The 18,699-nt window shown below is 39.1% G+C and overlaps 1 protein-coding gene across 4 annotated transcripts in view; it reads right to left on the bottom strand.

Annotated features, from left to right (window-relative positions):
- The window catches only part of LPIN2 (lipin 2), a 102,941-nt gene that overhangs the window by 41,727 nt on the left and 42,515 nt on the right, over positions 1-18,699 (bottom strand). For 2 of the 4 annotated variants that reach the window (XR_004620411.1, XM_034642931.1), the window contains exon 1: positions 15,393-15,631. The exons of 1 other annotated variant lie outside the window; for it this stretch is intronic. Coding sequence is in view for 2 of the 3 variants with exons in the window: in XM_034642931.1 (XP_034498822.1) it covers positions 15,393-15,503 (111 nt within the window). In the remaining variant the exon portion in view is untranslated. Of the gene's footprint in view, positions 1-15,392; positions 15,632-18,699 lie in introns of those variants that run through there. One more of the 4 variants, XM_034642933.1, reaches the window with a different exon arrangement.

Here is an 18,699-nt window from a genome sequence, read left to right as displayed (position 1 = left end):
CTAGAGAACTTTAAATGTGGAATCCAAAGCTAGACATAGTGGTGCAGATGGACCCGACTGATAGTGTATACAATGTACAGTGTGTGTTTCGGTGCAGGCACTGGCTCCCGTGGGCTGGGGGAAATACTGGGAGCTCCCAAGACAGGGAGGAACTTACTCATCACTAAACTAAAAATGGAAAGAATCAGAAGACAGTAGTTAACTAAAATAGTTATTAGAAACTAAATGTCCCCTTAGCATAAAATTCAATAGATTTCAATCAGTCCTTCATGAATGAAATTCAATAGTGTCCACTATCAGATTTTTCTTATCAAACATTTTTAAATAAACATACACTAGTATCTGGAATAAAAGTAGCTTTCAAGATTCAATTATTTACCAAAAATTTAAAGATTTGCTTAGCAATTTTTCCTGAGCATCAGAGAACTAAATAAACCATCATGATATGTAGTAGAGATTTATAAATAGAATCCATCAGTAAATAGGTTCAAGTACAGATCCTCTTCCTATAAAAACTGCCCCAAATTATTTTAAGATGGTATGTTCAATCGAAAATAATTTTTGCTAAGGAAAAGAGATATAGGAGCTATTAAAAATAGCACAATTTCTAAATTGTAATCAATACAAAAATGGGTACATTCCAAACTACTTACATCATCAAAATCTGTTCCCTAAGTTTTAAGTTTACCTTCATACAGTTATTCAATACTATTATCAACTAGTGAGCAGTACTACAACTACAGTTGTTATAATGTCCATCACATGTTAAATTTAAATGCTATGTAAACCTGTACATTAGCTCCTGTAATTTCCACCAGTATCTGGAGTCTGGTATCAATATTCCCATTTATATGAGGAAACTGAGGTTCAGCAGTGTCCAATGTCATCACGCTAAGTGGTAAAACCAATATTTGAACTCAAGTCTAATTCTAGAGCCTATGTCTTTAATCGCATCTCTAAGTGACAGAAATTCTCTAATCATGGATCCTAAAAGCCTTGATAAGACCACCCCCCCTAGATTTCTTGTTCCAAGTGGGCTGCTTCTAGCAACTGGAATATTATTTTCACTTAATGCTACTTGGCCCTCCAAGTCTCATCTACACGCTATCACCAGAGGTAGCACTGACTACTAACTCTCTCCTGCTAGGCCTGCATTTCAAGATTAGGAAGTAGACTTCCTGGGAGATCACGTGTGGTTGAGGCTTGTGGACAGAGATGAACAGCTTTTATCCAAGAACCTGCCCTGAACATTCTAACCTTCTGCTCACAGATGTGAGGAGTGTGCTATGAGGGAACAGAAACTTCTAGATACTTCAGGAAACAAACACCAGAACACTGCTGCCTTGTACACATTCCAGCTTACACCTACACTCCTAGACCAAACTCCTTCAGGCTTATATTCTGCCTTTGAGTAGCACTTAAGATTTTCCAAGAACTTTCTCAAACATACTTCATTTGATCTTCAAAAAGAGAATTTAGGTTATGTAAGGCAGACATTTTTCATTTCATTTTGCATTAAGGCTGAAACAAAAGGTATGTTGTACTGTGACTCAGGATCCCAACCTTCTTGCTACTTCCTACCAGTAGCTTAAATCATGAGGCTCTCAAGGTGAGCTGGTAACCCTGAGGACGAGAGATCTCAGGGCTGAATTCAAGTTGTACTTAAGTCCTCCAGGAATTCCAGAGTCTCTTAAAGGTAGCCAACATAAACCTGGAGGGTACCATCAACTGAGAACTGAACTCTGACAGTAGGAGATGAAAGGCAGCAACAGCAGACACAGCAGCACCTGCTGCAAGCTTCTCCTGGTCTGGGAGGTCAGGTATTTGCAAATGGAAAGTTCCCCAGAGGACTTGCCCACATCCTGTTAAGACATTTTCTAAAACATTTAGTCTGTGGCCAGCAGACACTATGGAGATCACAAAGAACTAAATGCGGTTACAACTTTGCTAGACATATGTAACGGACAACTACACAAAACTATACAAAAACTGTCCTGAGTGAGGACAGACAACTGACACTAAGCCTGACAAAGAACCCAGCTTTCCTGGAGAAGCCATTCTTGGCCATTTAAATTCAAATAAATGCCTTACTGTATACCACTCAGCTTTTTATCCCCCATCATAACAAAATGCTAATTTGTTTAATTTTTCTTATTTTATAAATAGCCACCTTTTAATTCTTGTTTTATAAAATAAGAAACAGGAAATAGCCGCAAGCATAAGAACAGCCCTTGCCCTCAGTGAAGGGCGGGCCTTACCCCAGGGCTCCAAAGTAGATGGTGCACTAAGGTCCATCTGATTTCCTTGAAACTAAAGTCCACGAGGAAACGCTGACAGCTGCAGCTCTAAAATGCACTTCCCAGGGGCGCCTGGGTGGCACAGCGGTTAAGCGTCTGCCTTCGGCTCAGGGCGTGATCCCGGCGTTATGGGATCGAGCCCCACATCAGGCTCCTCTGCTATGAGCCTGCTTCTTCCTCTCCCACTCCCCCTGCTTGTGTTCCCTCTCTCGCTGGCTGTCTCTATCTCTGTCGAATAAATAAATAAAAAAAAAATCTTTAAAAAAAAAATAATAATAAAATGCACTTCCCGAAGTCTCTTCAAGATCACAGCAGGTCCCTTCTGTCCTGCGATTGTTGAAACAGGGGTCTCCTTCATTTCAAGGACCATTCAATCCCCATGTACAGAATCTGTAAACTAAAACCCAGTGTCTCCCAGAAAAATTCTGGAGTACTGTACAAACAATTCAAGTAAGAGACAGCACAGCTCTTAAGGCAGAAGTGCAGAGGAGACTGAGAATCAGTAGGGCCTGTGACAGACCCAAGGCCACGCTAAGGGAAAGGAAGCAGCTGGTTGGGATCACGCCACAATTTCTAGACAAAGCTAGAAATACATCTGGCACATAGTTGGGATTCAGTAAATATTGCTGAATGAATGAATAAACCAACTTAAATATAGAAATAAAAAGGGCAGAATTTGTGGGGAACTTCCTACTCAAGCTAAACTTCAAAAATTTTTACTTACTGCATTACTTCAAAATTTTTTGTTTATGAATATCATCCTTAACAGTTTTTTAAAATGAGAATTTTCTTGAATTTTTTTGAAGTTTAATAACTGATTATGAAGATGACCCAGGTTAGGGAAGCATAGCTCCACGTAAAAGCAAGAGATCCTATGATAAAATTCCATGCCTGTTTCTGCTACCTCCAAAATCAGTCTATCATAAAATGAACTACAAGAAGCCTTAAGACCTTGGGTGTCTTGGATCTTTCTTCAGAGAAGATGTACAGGGGAATTCTAACAATCTTTCTGGGATGATGTCTAGCCTCAGAAGATTCCTTCCAGAGACACAGATTTAGCCAGGATGAGGTATTCTTTGGAGCATCTGGGTTTCTAGTTAGTTCCCTGTAGATTATGAGCTGTCTTTCTAGACAAGAACAACCCTATCACCTCCACTGTAGAAGGCACAGTCAGGGACCATTTTAGGTCTAACCAACTTTTTTTCCTGCTAAGTGAAGAAAACTGACAAGGACCACACTGTAGGTTACTATTTCCCAACAGCAGTCCTCAGACCACCTGTAACAGAATCCAGTTTTGGTGCTGAAGAATGGAGATTCCTGGACCCCAACACAGACATAAAAAACTGGAAGTGGGGTCTTAAAGGATCAGTTCTCCATGATTCTGATAGGCATCCAGGTTTGGGAACTAACTCAGTCTCTACTGCATGAACTTTGTCCCCCCCGTCCTGATTCAGCTGGAGAAAACGGAGTTGTTATGGGCTAAAGTATGTATCCTGTCCTTACCTTGACCTATAACCCAAACTAAAGAGAACTTGAATTTTGCACATCCTAATGAACAGCTGACCTGATCATTTTATAAAACTTGAATTCTAGGACTGGCAGTGGTTCTTGCAAAAATTTTAAGATTTTATTTTTTAGTAATCTCAACACCCAACATGGGGTTTGAACTTAAGACCCCAAGATCAAGGGGGCGCCTGGGTGGCACAGTCGTTAAGCGTCTGCCTTGGGCTCAGGGCGTGATCCCGGCATTATGGGATCAAGCCCCACATCAGGCTTCCCTGCTGGGAGTCTGCTTCTCCCTCTCCCACTCCCCCTGCTTGTGTTCCCTCTCTCGCTGGCTGTCTCTCTCTAATAAATAAAATCCTTAAAAAAAAAAAAAAGACCCCAAGATCAAGAGTCGCATGTTCCGCCAACTGAGACAGCCAGGCGCCCCTCGTTTATAAAAATTCTGATCTGGGAAGACTGCTCTCCCAGTAATAGCTCTCCGATTCAACATCAACCTTCAGGATGGATAGGTGAGAAGAGGAAATTTTCTGACCCAATATTCGTGTTTTGGAATTTGAACAGATCCATGATGTGGCTAGATCAGAGGGTAATAATAAGGCTCCCTGGATCACAATGATTTCATCTTTCAGAGACCCCTCCAAACAAAGGAGTAAATCCCTGGTAACCGTATCTGTGCTTTGTGACTTAAGCCTTGGCACCAGCTGACTGACGGGGTAGGGAGATCTCTGACCCAGACAGATATTCTTTAAGTGTGTATGAAAAGCCAAAGCGACAAGAATCTGGCGAAGGTGCTTGAGCAATAACCCAGAAGGCCCACCAGCTCAAGACACTGAGAAGCCACACAGCTCCACACCTTGCCCTCTCATCACTTCTCTGGTTCATGAGTGGTCATAAGTTTCTTTGTTTGCCTGGTTCAGTGTCCATTTCTGAGGTTTACCAACAAAGGACTTAAAAACAGATAGGCGATACTGATTCTGACCTGATAAAGCCACCTGAACTCTCTATAACCACCCCGCCCCTGGCCCTACCACCAAAAAAGCACCCTGAGAAAACTAGTGAAAGCCTTCCTCCCCTGAACTCAGAACTTTTTTTTTAAAGTATAGTCAGCACACAATGTTACATTAATTTCAGGTGTACAACATAGTGATTTGACAATTTTTTTTTTCAGTCTGGTTTTTTTTTAAATGAGAAAACATGTGGCTGGCCTTAAGTTTGGCTGGAGAGTTGATAAATTCAGATTTCTAATCCGTCACAACATATTCCCTCCAAGGAAGTTTGCAAGCACAGATTTCTGCTTACTGGGCTCACTTCTCTATGATTTCACCATGCTCACTACCCACAAAGCAAATGAACAATTATCTTGGCCTGAGTAAGGTTGAAAAAAGGGAGGACACTTTGCCGCCACAGCAATATACATTTTTTCCCCAAGTGGTGGCCTCAAGTTTTACTCGAATATTTGCATTGGCTTTTCAGCAGGTACAACTGAAGGAAGTACTGTGTCCCCTATTTCATCTTCAAAAACCATCAATTCCCACTTCCCACCCCAGTTACTGGCCTAATAATTTTCTGGACAATCCTCCAAAATCCAATCTAAGTTTTCTTCTCAATCTATCCAACTACTACTGTTGGCTGTTACTCTTTTATTAGAGGAACAAAGAGGTTTTAGTCTTCCTGGATGAAGAAGAGATGGGAATAAAGTATGCCCACAACAGACTGTGAGCACAGAGAGCACAATCCAAAATATCAAAGAGAGATGCGGCGAGGGGAGGCATGGGCTCAATGGTTAAGCAGCAAGTGACAAGGGGTCTGTGGCTGTGTGCATCCAAGGTACCCCGCCCTGCCCTTTCTCCACCACAGCACAGAGGCACTCACCACACTGCAGTCATTTGTTTACCCCACCTCCAAGCTCTAAGTTCGGACAAAGAAAAAGTGTTGTATGATTCATGGTCTCCCTAAAGCCTGGCACAGTGCCTAGCGATGAGAGGTTCTTAACGAGTACTTTCAGACCAATGAATGTATGGATCGATGAATGCAAGATCCAGTGAACAGAACCAGCGAGGAGAGGGAGAAATATACACCGTGTTTTGTACTGTAACCTACATGAGAGAAATTCAAGAAGTAAATGAAGATATAGGTGTATATATTCACAAAGCCACACATTTAGAAAAATGCCAAGAATGGTGGGGGCAAACCCAATGTTCCAAAAACAATATTCAAATACTCCGAAACTAATGCCTTTCTCCAGATGCTGGTTAAGACTTCACAGGAAAAAAAACTTGCATAAATCTAGTGTATGTGAGTGACAATTAAAAATGACACCCACCTCTAAAAATATCCCCATGAGAACAAATGACATACATGCAGATCACTCTGAAGAACAGGAGCAGCCCCAGAGCAACGTGCAGAAGAGACCACTTCGCTGGGCTGTCAGCAGAAGTCAGCGTGGAGAGTCAGCTGAGGCAGCCGTAAAGCGGAAGGTGACAAAGATCATACCAGGACCAAAGACTATTATAGAAAACACCGTGAAACAGATCTTAGGTTATCATTTCCTATGACAGAGTCTACTTACAGGAAAATGCCCAACATCAGAATTCTGTAAGGCACAGCATTCAAGGTAAACAGCTGGTATCAACAGTTCCATTTTCCTAATGCTCAGCAATGTAACAAAATATTCATTTTTAAGCAACAGAATTGGTACAGAGCAAGGAAAACTAAATGCTCAATTTTACACATATCTTTAGACTTCAGTATGCATAATGAAGTATGTATTCCTTGCCTAGATCCTAAAGTGGCTAGCAGCACACTAGGAGACGTGGGCCCTAGCTACTTGCTTCATGGTTTTTGGTCACTCCTGTGACCAAAATCGTTTCAGACTATTGCAGCTCTATAAAATTTAATAGTTCTTGTGTTTCTCTTCATCACTTCTCCCTTCGTTTTCCAAATTACAAAATACTGCCTTGAAATGAAGGCAATTTCTGATAATTTAATACGTTTTTTCCTGTCATTCCTAAAATATGCCCAATCTACTCGTACATGAGGCAACAGATTATGTTACAGAACATTTAACCTGACTGCAGACCAGAGAGAAACATACAAGTGAAATCATTAAGAAATGTAATGAGTTTAATAGTTAATAATGAAAGACATTAAACTATTACTTAGTCAACATTAGTTTAAATGGTTATACCTATCAGCATATAAAAACTTCTGGCCAGGGGCGCCCGGGTGGCTCAGTTGTTAAGCATCTGCCTTCCACCAGGGGCCTGATCCCAGGGTCCTGGGATAGAGTCCCACATGGGGCTCCCTGCTCTGCTGGGAGCCTGCTTCTTCCTCTCCCACTCCCTCTTCTTGTGTTCCCCCTCTCGCTCGCTCTCTCTCCATCAAATAAATAAATAAAATCTTAAAAAAAACAAAAAAACAAAACAAAAAAAAACCTTCTGGCTAAACGTTCATGCCAAGTCTGCTAGGAAATGCAATTTTAAAATTTCAAATAGCTACACCTTGAACTATTCAAAATCAATTATTTTTTTTTAAAGATTTTATTTATTTATTTGACAGAGATAGAGACAGCCAGCGAGAGAGGGAACACAGGCAGGGGGAGTGGGAGAGGAAGAAGCAGGCTCATAGCGGAGGAGCCCGATGTGGGGCTCGATCCCAGAACGCCGGGATCACGCCCTGAGCCGAAGGCAGGCGCTTAACCGCTGTGCCACCCAGGCGCCCCCAAAATCAATTATTTTTTAAAAAAATGAAGGTGTACTTTACACAGACTAAAATTAACCCATTTCTAGTGTACAGTTTTAACTAGTGTACATGAAATCATGTAATAACCACCACACCCAAAATATAGAACTAGATCCTTTCCCAAAATGACCCCCTGCCCCTTTGTAGTCGATGCTTCTCCCCCATTCCCTGCCCACCACTGATCTGTTTTCTGTCTCTATAATCTCTGCCTTTTCTAGAAAGTCACATAAATGAAACTATACAGTACGTAGCCTTTTGACTATGGCTTCTCTCACCTAGCATAATGCATTTGAGATTAATCAATACTGTGGCAGATATCAGCATTTTGTCTCCTGGTGTTAAGTACATAGCATCCCACTACCGGATGTTCCAAAGTTTGTTTATCCATCTACCAGCTGAAAGACATCCGGCTTGCTTCCAGTTTTTGGCGATTACAAATAGAGCCATCAAAACTGTTTGTGTACAGGCTTTTGTGTGAACATAATTTCATTTGGGTAAATAACTCAGGAGTGGGACTGCTTTAGATGTATTTTTGCAAGGCTGATTTTGCAGCTATTGTTTTTAAAATATCTATGGTGTACTGGGAGGAGTTTGCTATTAAAATAAATCCTTTAAATTATTTTACAAAGGGGTAATAATTTGTTTTACAAGTTTGTATTTTCATATGTGCAAGTTACTTAAAATAGAGATTCACTTACACTACTGAAAATTCAAACTTTCTGATTACTCACACTGTAACTTTTGAAACTATGCATATCCTTGAAAAATCACATATAACCTAACCTACAATTCAGATGTTTTACTCCGTATTTTTCCTAGTGTTAGCCGTGTGAAAGTGATGGGGAAAAAAAAGAGAAGAGAGCAATAACATTTATCCCTTCCAAATGCCATTTTATAAACCTCATCTCATTTAATCCTCACAATGAGGTGAGGTAGATGCCATATGCGTTATACTAGCAAAAAAAATGAGGCCAACTTATATGGGGACAAAGCAATTCACTTAGAGCCAAACAGTTACAACATGATGCACAGACAAAAGCTGTCTCAAATGCCCAGGCTTTTTAAGGTATCTTGGAACCGTAAGCTCCTAAACACACTAATGCCAAGTTTAGTAATTTTCAGGGTCATGTGTAAGTAGGAATTTCATAAATGCTTTTAGAAGGCCATGAGAATTCTTCGACATGCTATCATACATGAAAAACGTTAAGCTTTCTATTATGAATAGCCCTAAAGGGATGACTAACATTATAGTCATAAATATACGTTTTAAGGAACATGTTCTCATCCTAAACTTTCTAGGATGAGACAACTGTGGCTAACCTATTTTATCACTGATAACCATAAACAGCTCTAACATAAAACAGGAAATCTGATTGTTAGGCTCACTTTCACATAAGAAAGGCACACAATCTTACCAAGCTTCTAAGGAAACCATTACGTTGTATTTTCAATGATGACTATCACTTTACTCCACACATTGGTAGGATACAATTTCCTTTGAAACACTCTGGCTTTATTTGAGGTTCTATTTACTCACTGACCTAGATGTCAGGAATTGACATCATGACTCTTCTACAGTTGAAATAACAGCCGTGAGACTGGGAACAAATAAACATGTTCCTGTAGTTTGTAGGTCTAGGGAAAGACATGTTAAACTAAATTCATCTTCTTCTCCTGTACCCCCAAAAACCTTAGTTAATATCACAGATGAATTAAGCTGACATTTTAAACTTGTCCCAATTATGTTAAGTCCTTGGGTTGAAAGTCCCTCAACCCCCTTATGGTACCCTGCTAAGTTCAGGTAGGAATATGCCATATGAATTACTCCAGTAGAATGTGAAGGTCACTGCACCTACTTTAACCAACCTTACTGCTACTAACTTAACAAGCACGTGCCGGCCTAAAGTTCAGTCTAAACATCCTCGACAAGCCCAGGCTGAAGGATTTATTATCAAGTCTGACAGACCAAGTACCTGCTTTAGAAAGAATGCTGTGCTTTAGGAAAGAATACATACTGCCTTATCAAAAAGAAGGTAATTCAAGGATTAAAATAAATCTGGCTCTGGTGAAATTGTGAACTTTCTGTCATTTGAGTGGGCTGTGTGTATACTAATACAACACATGGCCTCCCTGTGCATTCAAACCACTAAACATTCCCTCAAGTGCACTCAATTTCTCTGGTAAGTTTTGTAAAAATGCTGGCCATGAGACTGGACTGGTTTCCACTCCACTACAAAAAACTGGGGACTTTCTTTCCTAGCTGGCTGAGTTCCCTTAGAAGGGGTAGGAGTGACAAAAATTCTTTTCAGTGTATGAAGAAGAAATGATGACTAACCCAGGAATGGAAAACAATGAGGATTCAACAACAAAGGGAGTATTCATCAACGAAGACTACTTAACAAAGACACAAGCGCTTGGGTCCACAATGTACCTAACAGATATGTATCCCACAGCTATCATTCCCCACGTCTGATTAATCATAATACCTGGGAAGCTTCTAAAAATACAATTTCCTAAAGGGAAGTCTAAAACAAACTCTGCGGTATTAGACTAGAATCAGAAGTCTCATGGACAGATGCACAAATACTGATGTGCTTATGCCTAGGGTAGAATGCACATTTAACATTCTAGCTTTCTCTGTTAAGAGGAATACTAGAATCAAGGACACTGTAGAAGCAACAAGCACACCTAGACCCCAGATCTTGGTTTCTAAATACCATTCTCTAATAAAAAGAACCAAGGCTCCTTGGAGAAGTAGTTAATCCCAAAGCTGGAGTCAGGGAAATACAAATTGATGCTGGAGTATCTAATAGTGCCAGAAAGTATGAAACTGTTCAAAATCAAGAGAATAGGGATATGTTAAAGGAACACAGAAGCTAACGTGAGAAAGCTCCCAATGACTAGAGCTAACACAATTTGAGCAACTAAATAGTGACAGTATTTGATTATTACCTACAGGATAAAACACTCATGAGTCCACACTGACATAAGTTAATAAATAAGCAGGGAGAAGGGCCAGCTTTCTCTTAAAGATGAATTCCAATTACTACAGAATGAGGGAAATAGAAAACCACTATTAGAACACCACAGTGATAATTGTGGCATGCAATGGATGTTAAAAATAGAGGACAAAAGTTTGAGGAGGAACAGAATGTTTGTATACTCTCAAGGTCTCCCCCCCAAGACATATATTCATTACAAAAGGAAAAACATTAACTTCACAGTAGAGAAACCTGCCAGATACCACCTTCATCGAGTGAATCAAGGAAACTTCACCAGTAATAAAACACATCGCCATCACAGACTCCTGATATGACATCATGTCTGTGGTATTCTTCCCAAAAATACATGACCTCCATCTAATTAAGAGACAATATCAGACAAACTGAGGACTTTAGTGGGGAATAAAATATGAATAAAGTCTGTAGTTTAGTTTTTTTTTTTTTTAAGATTTATTTGAAAGAGAGCACGAGCGAGTGCAAGCAGTGGACATAAGGGGCAGAAGGAGAGAGAAAGCCCCAAGCTGACTCCCCACTGAGCACAGAGACTGATGCAGCTCAATCCCAGGACCCTGAGACCACAACCTGAGCTGAAATTAATTAAGAGTCGAAATTAAGAGTCGGACACTTAACCAGCTGAGTCACCCAGGCACCCCCTGTAGTTTAGTTTTAAAAATAAAACAATTCCTAGGCTCCATTAGCCCCCTTTATTGTCTGAGAAATCTGTCTGGGGTTTGGGGCGGGGGGGTATTTGAAGTTCAGTAAGGGTTCCAGGGGTTGGTCAGACTTGGGAATCACTGTCCTTGGCTGCCGCCTGAATCACTGCGGAGCTCTGAAGAATCCTGACGACCAGGCCACCGCCCCTAGATTTTAAGTACAAGTACTTTTTAAAGCCCCAAGAGACCCCCAAATGGCAGGTTACCAAGGTGTGTCTGAGGACTACGGCAAGGGAATCAATGCCCAGTTCCCTCTTGAAAACCTCACTGCATGACAAGTGAACAGAATTGAAGGATGTACTTCCTATTCCTCTTCTGCCTCACTTTCCCTAAAAGAATTACTTTTCCAATAAATTCTGAATTATGAGTATATAATGGTTATGACTTCATGCTTTGTTAGAATATAAAAGATGACAGGTGACTTTTATAATCTTAACTACTGCCCCTTGACCTCTAACTTAGGACAGCCTCTCTATCTGCAGTTCAAGTGGAGTTCGCTAAGTCTCAGAGAACGCAGTAACATTCTAGAGATTACACAGTTCTCCCTTCAAGTTTTCCTGGGATTCACTTTCGGCAAATTTCTGATGGTCTTTTCTACATAGATACAGCTAGGATTAAGATAGTACACCAAGGGCACACAAAGTTCTAAACATGATTTTATCACAGAGTTAAAATGGTACTTTAATAAAATAAGATCAGTATACTGCTATTTCCACCCTTTGAAAAATATCTTCCCTAAGTATCCTAGGTTAAGCAAAGTAAAGAGCTCAGAAAATGATTCTAGATTATGCAACAGGTTTCAAAGAAGGGACAAATAAAAATTTTTTTAGAACAAGCAGCAAGAGTGAAAAATTACAAACAAAAATTATTTTCCCTACTTTCAATTAGATAAGAATGTATGAAACAGAAACAAAAATTGTCTACTCTAGAACTGGTATCTAAAATTTTTTCTTCAGTACAAATGGGTTGATTTTGAATATTTAGTACTGAAGATGTAAAACATTACATAAAAAGATAAGCATTTTCTCCAAGAGAGGTAAGATTTTTATTTGAATCCTTTCAGACAGTTGTGTCCAAATCCTGCACACTGGATGACACCTGATTCATGTGACATCTAAAGACAGTGATGGGATTACACCTTGTTTTTCCTATGCACAAAACTGCCTGACAAGCATCTGGATCAGATGTGCAATACTGGAATTATCCCAATCAACTGGGTTAAACAGCTCAGCTAACTGGAAGTATGTAATCAAAACCAAGTACGTGGGCAAACTAAAAGAGGCAGCATTTATACATACATTTGCTGAAATCTGTCCAGTTGTGCTACTCAGAAACTCAGAGCAGCAAATAATTCAGACATATTAGTAAGTGCAAAAACAAAAACAAAAAAACAAAACAAACAAACAAACAAAAAAAAACAACTCAGTATCTACCAGAACCAGTGTGGCATAATCGATATTTGCTGAATGAAAAATGTTTTCTCTACAGCTCAGTCATGCACGTTACAGCATCACGGAGCAGTTGTGTGTATATGCATGTCTCTAAGTCATTTCTGAAAACAGATGGGGGCATAAATATAAAAATGGGTAATAAATAATTTTCAAAAAGCCTTGGTGTATTTCTGGCCACAGCCTCTATGCTACTCTCCACAAAATTCCTGAGCTCATCTGTGACATCAGGATTAAAGAGGCAAGTGAGTTGTGAAAACAAAGATTCTAGGAGAATTTACTCCCCCCAAACTGGTTACCTACTACCACCACCACATTTCTGAGAGGAAATAAAATTCTATACAACGAAATATTTAGTTTCGTCAACACTCCTGATGCTTTATTAGAGAAAAGTGTTTGGCTTTGGACCCATTCACCTAGTGCTATTCTAGGATTTCGGGCAGCAGGAAGCAATGACAAACTGTGCTAAGGGTAGGGGGATTAAAGGGAGGCTTCTCCAACCCCTCACTGAAGATTTCCTAACTCAGCATAACGCACTGCCCCAAGCCACACACCCTGCCTACGGGGTGACTTGCTATCTTCTACCACCGTGTTTGTTAGTAAATCTTGCTATAAATAATACAAACATAGAAAATTCGCTCTGAAAAAATTAGCTTTTCCAACTCAACCACACTGGTGCCCAGGTCTCCTCTGATAGAGCACAGAGGGAACAAGGAGAGAGAAGCACTGCCGTCCTGCTTCCCGGAGTTCCCTGCAGCTAAAGACATGAAGACACAGGTCAAGTTCTCACTTCTTCCCCATGAGCAGGTCTCATAGCCTCTGTGCATGGGGTTCTCATCTCTAATAAAAACGCCCAGATGCCGTCTAGAGTAACCACAGAAAGACTTCATTCTAGAAGCATTTCCTAGGATTACAAGTTTGGCTAAGCACCCCTGTAGTACATGCTGCCCCAATTTAAAAATCCAAGCAAGGTAGTTTAAAATAAGTGGTGAAAAATAAGACCAGCAGATTATTTTGGAACTTCGGGGTATTACAATATGAAACAATGTGGTCTTTTCCTTACCAAATAAAGGAATTATCACTTGTTTAAAAATTATGGAAACACTTTTTTCAATTCCTAATTTCTAACAAAGCACAAAAGTCTTCTCATGTTTTTTAAATTATGAGATTCATACATTTATGTTCTAAACCCATAAAATCATCTCCTTTAAGATGGAGACATTCACCCAGGTGTAATATGAATAGTAAGGGGTGTCAGGGTCACTGAGGGCCTGGACACTGAAAACTAAGTTTTTCCCTCTCCCGCTTGCCACACACACACACCCAAGTTATAAAGTCTCTTACATCATCAGTACAGCTTATTAAGCAGATATCAAATCTAGAGTCTCTAACACTAGCCATTCAGAAAATCAAAGTTTCTCTTGGGGCAGGGAGGTGACTCATGGGACTTCAATGTTCTGACATTAACATAAAAGGGAACTGTTAATAAAATGCAGTCTAATCAAACACCCGTTTACCTCTGTCTAGAAAACACCAGTATCAGGAAGCCAAGAACTTCTTCCTGAGATAGGTGGTTTATGTGTGTTAGTGTTCTCAATAAAAGAATTTCTCGTATATTTCATAAAGATTCAGCTGTACTCACTAGTCTCCCTTCTGACTTTTACAAATGTGCATGAATCCATATATACATACACTCTATACTATTAAAAAGGAAATTTCAAAAGTAAATTCCTTCTCTCTGTATACCTGACTTCCATTCATATTCAAACGATGTTCAGTTCCATTAGCTTCAGAGAACCCTGAACAAGTACACTTCATCAACAAGTCCAAAAAGCAAAAAGCACACAAATAAATGTGATAACAGTTTTAAAGGTGACAAAAATTTATATAACTGTAAAATCAACCTGATTATGGGCCACAGATTTTAGAAGTTATCTGTTTTCTACACTTGTTTTCATAAAAACATACATCCTTGATTTCCTAAGAAATACCTTTACCTCATAGTATTTACTTCAGATTATTTTTGAAGGAAAAGGTTCCACAGGTAGAGTTAAATTATACTGCCCTTAATTTACCTGATTGTATTTCCTTAATGCTGACTTCTAGAACTTTTATAGGATTTATTTTGTACCTTGTCTAAGACGATTAAAAGAACCCCAAAACCTCAATTTGCATTTTCCCCACGTCAAGCTTACAAGATTTTTTTTTGTTTGCAATCATGGGAGAAAGACTGCAGTCACTCTTTTGTATCATACATCAGAATAAAATGCTAGTTCCAAAATGTTAGTTCAGTTTTCAAAAAATTTTGGCTAGGACAGTAAAAACCATAAAACTTTTGAATATTTTTTATTCGTCAACTACTGCACTTAGAAGCAAAAATGTAAAATCAGATATGTTTAGTTAGAAACCTAGTTTTTAAAAAAATCTGTTTAAAGCAGCAACCTCATTTTTTTTCCTAGGCAGAAAGTTACCTGTTTAATAACAGAAAAAAGTAAAAAGATGGTGTAGCATGAAATGAGGGAGAGCAGGTACCAAATATTTCTGCTGAACGTAACATTAAAAGTTAATAAAATCCATTACAGTGCTACATTTTCCAAAGAAAAGGCATTAGCCCCCTCTTCCCTCAGTACTCCCCAGACTGAGCAAGCACGCAAAGGCAACAGGACATTGGTGCATGTAACTCACCAGGATACCAGCAGGGGCCTTTCCATGATAAACACCTTCAGTTTTACTTAATGAGTCTTCATGAACCTTCTCCTTCTCCTCATCTTTACTATCATCTTCTAAGTAAAACATCTTAAAACTGAACTAGCTTATCAAGCATGTCTTTTTTTCAGAGACAAAATTACAGTCCTAAATTATCAAAACAGAAAGCCGCTCTGCTGACAAACTGAGTGCAAACTGTTTGCCGACCAGTAATATGGTTAAAACTGAAAGGAAATGGTTCTTCAAAAAAAAAAAAAAAAAAAGCAATACATACACGACCTTTACCAATAAGATTTGCTCAAAACGCCTCAACCCCTTCTCTCTGAAGGCGATAAGGAGGGGCCTGGGACAGGCTGTGCCGTGTGTTTACACTGATAGGTACCAAGTCCTGCCCAATCACATGACGGTCACCGCAGCTTCCATCACACAGGACAGGGATTGAGTTAATGATTCCCCAAATCAATCACATCCTCCATTTAGAAATAAAAACTATACAGATAGAGAAGTAATCTTATAAAAATTAATCATTTAGGGGAAAATAGTTCATATATATTTTCTAAGTATCAACGAGCTTTCCAAAGACAGCAGGTTATAGATGCTTTATAGAACTCAATGACAACTTTTTGTCATATAGGCATGACTCAATATATTTTCACAATTCTGAATGGAAGATAGCCTGCTCAGCCATGTAAATAATAAAGAAGTTATAATAATAAATTATATGTTAATATTATATTGTTACATAATATTAACATATAGCATACTACTGAACAATTTAACTTTAAGAGTATAGACACTGCAGCATCATAAAATTCAAACATACCTGGTATTTCCTTTCTATCTTTCCATAAGTCAACATCTAGTAACTTCAAGTGAGTTTTCCTAAAACTTGAAAACATATTTAACACATGGACAAAATATATCGTTTTTAATTAAAAATATACTATTTTATTCAATACAGTTGTCTAGGCTTGTGCTGTTCATTACAACGTGGCAAATATTAGAACCAACTGAGATGGGTTGTAAGCGTTAAAATACACATAATAAAAATGAAATGTGAAATAATCTGATTTTTAATACATAAATGTTAAAATATTTTAATGTACCGAGTTAAATAAGATATATTCTTAAAATTAAATTATACCTGGTTTCTTTTTACTTTATGCAATTTAAAATTACATATATGACTCCTACTGTATTTCTATTGGAAAAGCACCACCTTAGGGCCCTGAGACAATCTTGAGAATCAAGGGGAGAAAAAGGACATTCAGCCAAAGTTCTACTAATGAAGAATTGAAGATGACAGGGTTTTTCATCATCCCATAAAAGCACTGAGTTAATCCATCAACAATATACTAGCTGATCCTCATATATTTAATGATGTTCAAATTATTAAACTTTTTCCTCTACCTCTAAAGATCACAAAAAGATAGTATTTCTGAGTGTTTGATCAAGTAAAGGGAGGCCGGTAATGTTTACTACACCAATATACCACCAAGATACATATAATAAAAATATTAAACGGCGGAATTAAAAACAAATTTCACCAATATGAGAAATGGCAAAAAATTTATCTTACATTCAAGTATGTTATACCGCTTGCTGCCCAGCCTACCAGAAATTTGTGAGCCTGGAGTACATGAAAGTGCCCATGGGTGCTTGTAATCTAACAGAGTACAGATCAGGTAACACAAATTCCTCCTCTTAAAAGAGAGGTGATTTTTTTTTTTTTTTTGGTCTAAACATACACAACGTGTAACAATTTAAACCTTTTCCTCCATGTCCTATTGCAATTCTGGATCCCCACCATCAGATGGTAGGAAGAAAAAGACTGATACTGGGGTGCTGCCAATGGGAAAATAATAAAAGGAGGAATAAGACATCAGGGAGAAGAAGTAAAAGAGAACAAGAGAAGATTAAGGAGAAACTACATACAAAGATGTGGAAAGGGGAAAAAAGGAAAAGCAGAGGAAATAAAACTGGAAAGAGATGAGAAAATATATAAATGGAATGACTGAAGAAAGGAAAAACTATTAATGAGGAGGGCAGATGGAGAGATAAAGACACAGGGGAAAGAGAAAAAAACTTTATCCATTTTAAAAGTGAGGCACCCCTCAGCTGACTAGGTGGCTCAGACGGCTGAGCACCCCACTCTTGGTTTTGGCTCAGGTCATGATCTCAGGGTGGTGAGATCGAACTCTGCCTCAGGCTCTGAGCTCAGCAGAGTCCGCTTGGGATTCTTCCCACCCCCTCTTCTCCTTCCCCAACCTGCCACCCCTGCGCGCTCTCTCTCTCAATTAATAAAATCTTTTTTAAACAGTGAGTAAACTGAGGCCCAGCAAGACATAAGGCAGTTAGTCCAAGGTCACCCCCTTAGTCAGACCCAGTTTCTGGTTCAGTGCTTTCTCCCATGATGCCAGGTTAAGACCAGAAGACAAAGTGCTAGGGAAAGGAGAATGAAGACCAACCAGAAGGAAAGACAAAGGGCTAACAAGAGAGGCAAGACCCAGAGGTTGATGGGTATGAACTCTCTTCAGGGAAACTTAACCTCAAACGCCTCTTACAAAACAACCAGGCCCTACGTCAGTCACTTCAATTTCCTGCTAGTCTTGGTACTGCTTCACCGTTTGGACTGATGACTCACAGAATGTTCTGACTGAAAGTAAGCACGCACCATGGACCTGGACACAGTAAGCTCATCTTCCAAACACTGATTTTGCAAGAGGCATACACCTCCATCTCCCCCGTGGTGACCTGGGGATCACCTGACTCCCAGTTGGTACCTGACATTCTGGTTCTTGAGTGGTGGCACTTTTTGGACTCGGTCAATAAAAGTTAAAACTACAACCAATAATTCTTAATCATCCATATGGTTTTTCAAAAAAAAACACTACTGTACTGTCAAACTTTTTCTCTACAACCAAAGATAATAAATGGTTGAATATCAAGAAAGACGGCTTTTTACTTTTACACAGCATCTTTAATAACCTTAAAAAAAAAAAAGGCATTAAGTAGAATTTGGAAGTCTTTTTTCCTAGACTTAAATCTTTCCAGAAAAAGCCTAGCTTAAGGAAACAGAAACAAAGCTAAAATACTAATCAGGAAGTCAGAATCCTGTTCAGGCTCCACAGCTGATAATCATGCTAGTAAAATACACCTTTTTTTTTTTTAACTACTAATCCTCTAAGTATATGAGACCAGGTATTAAAGGGCTTTTTAAGAAGACATAAAGATTAACTTAAAACTTCCTAACCTGAGATTTGCTTATCTGAGGCTGAGCTAAACT

The sequence above is a fragment of the Ailuropoda melanoleuca genome, chromosome 14 (genome assembly GCF_002007445.2).
Source record: "Ailuropoda melanoleuca isolate Jingjing chromosome 14, ASM200744v2, whole genome shotgun sequence".
Taxonomy (NCBI): Eukaryota; Metazoa; Chordata; class Mammalia; order Carnivora; family Ursidae; genus Ailuropoda; species Ailuropoda melanoleuca.
This window is presented reverse-complemented; position numbering and strand designations above follow the sequence as displayed.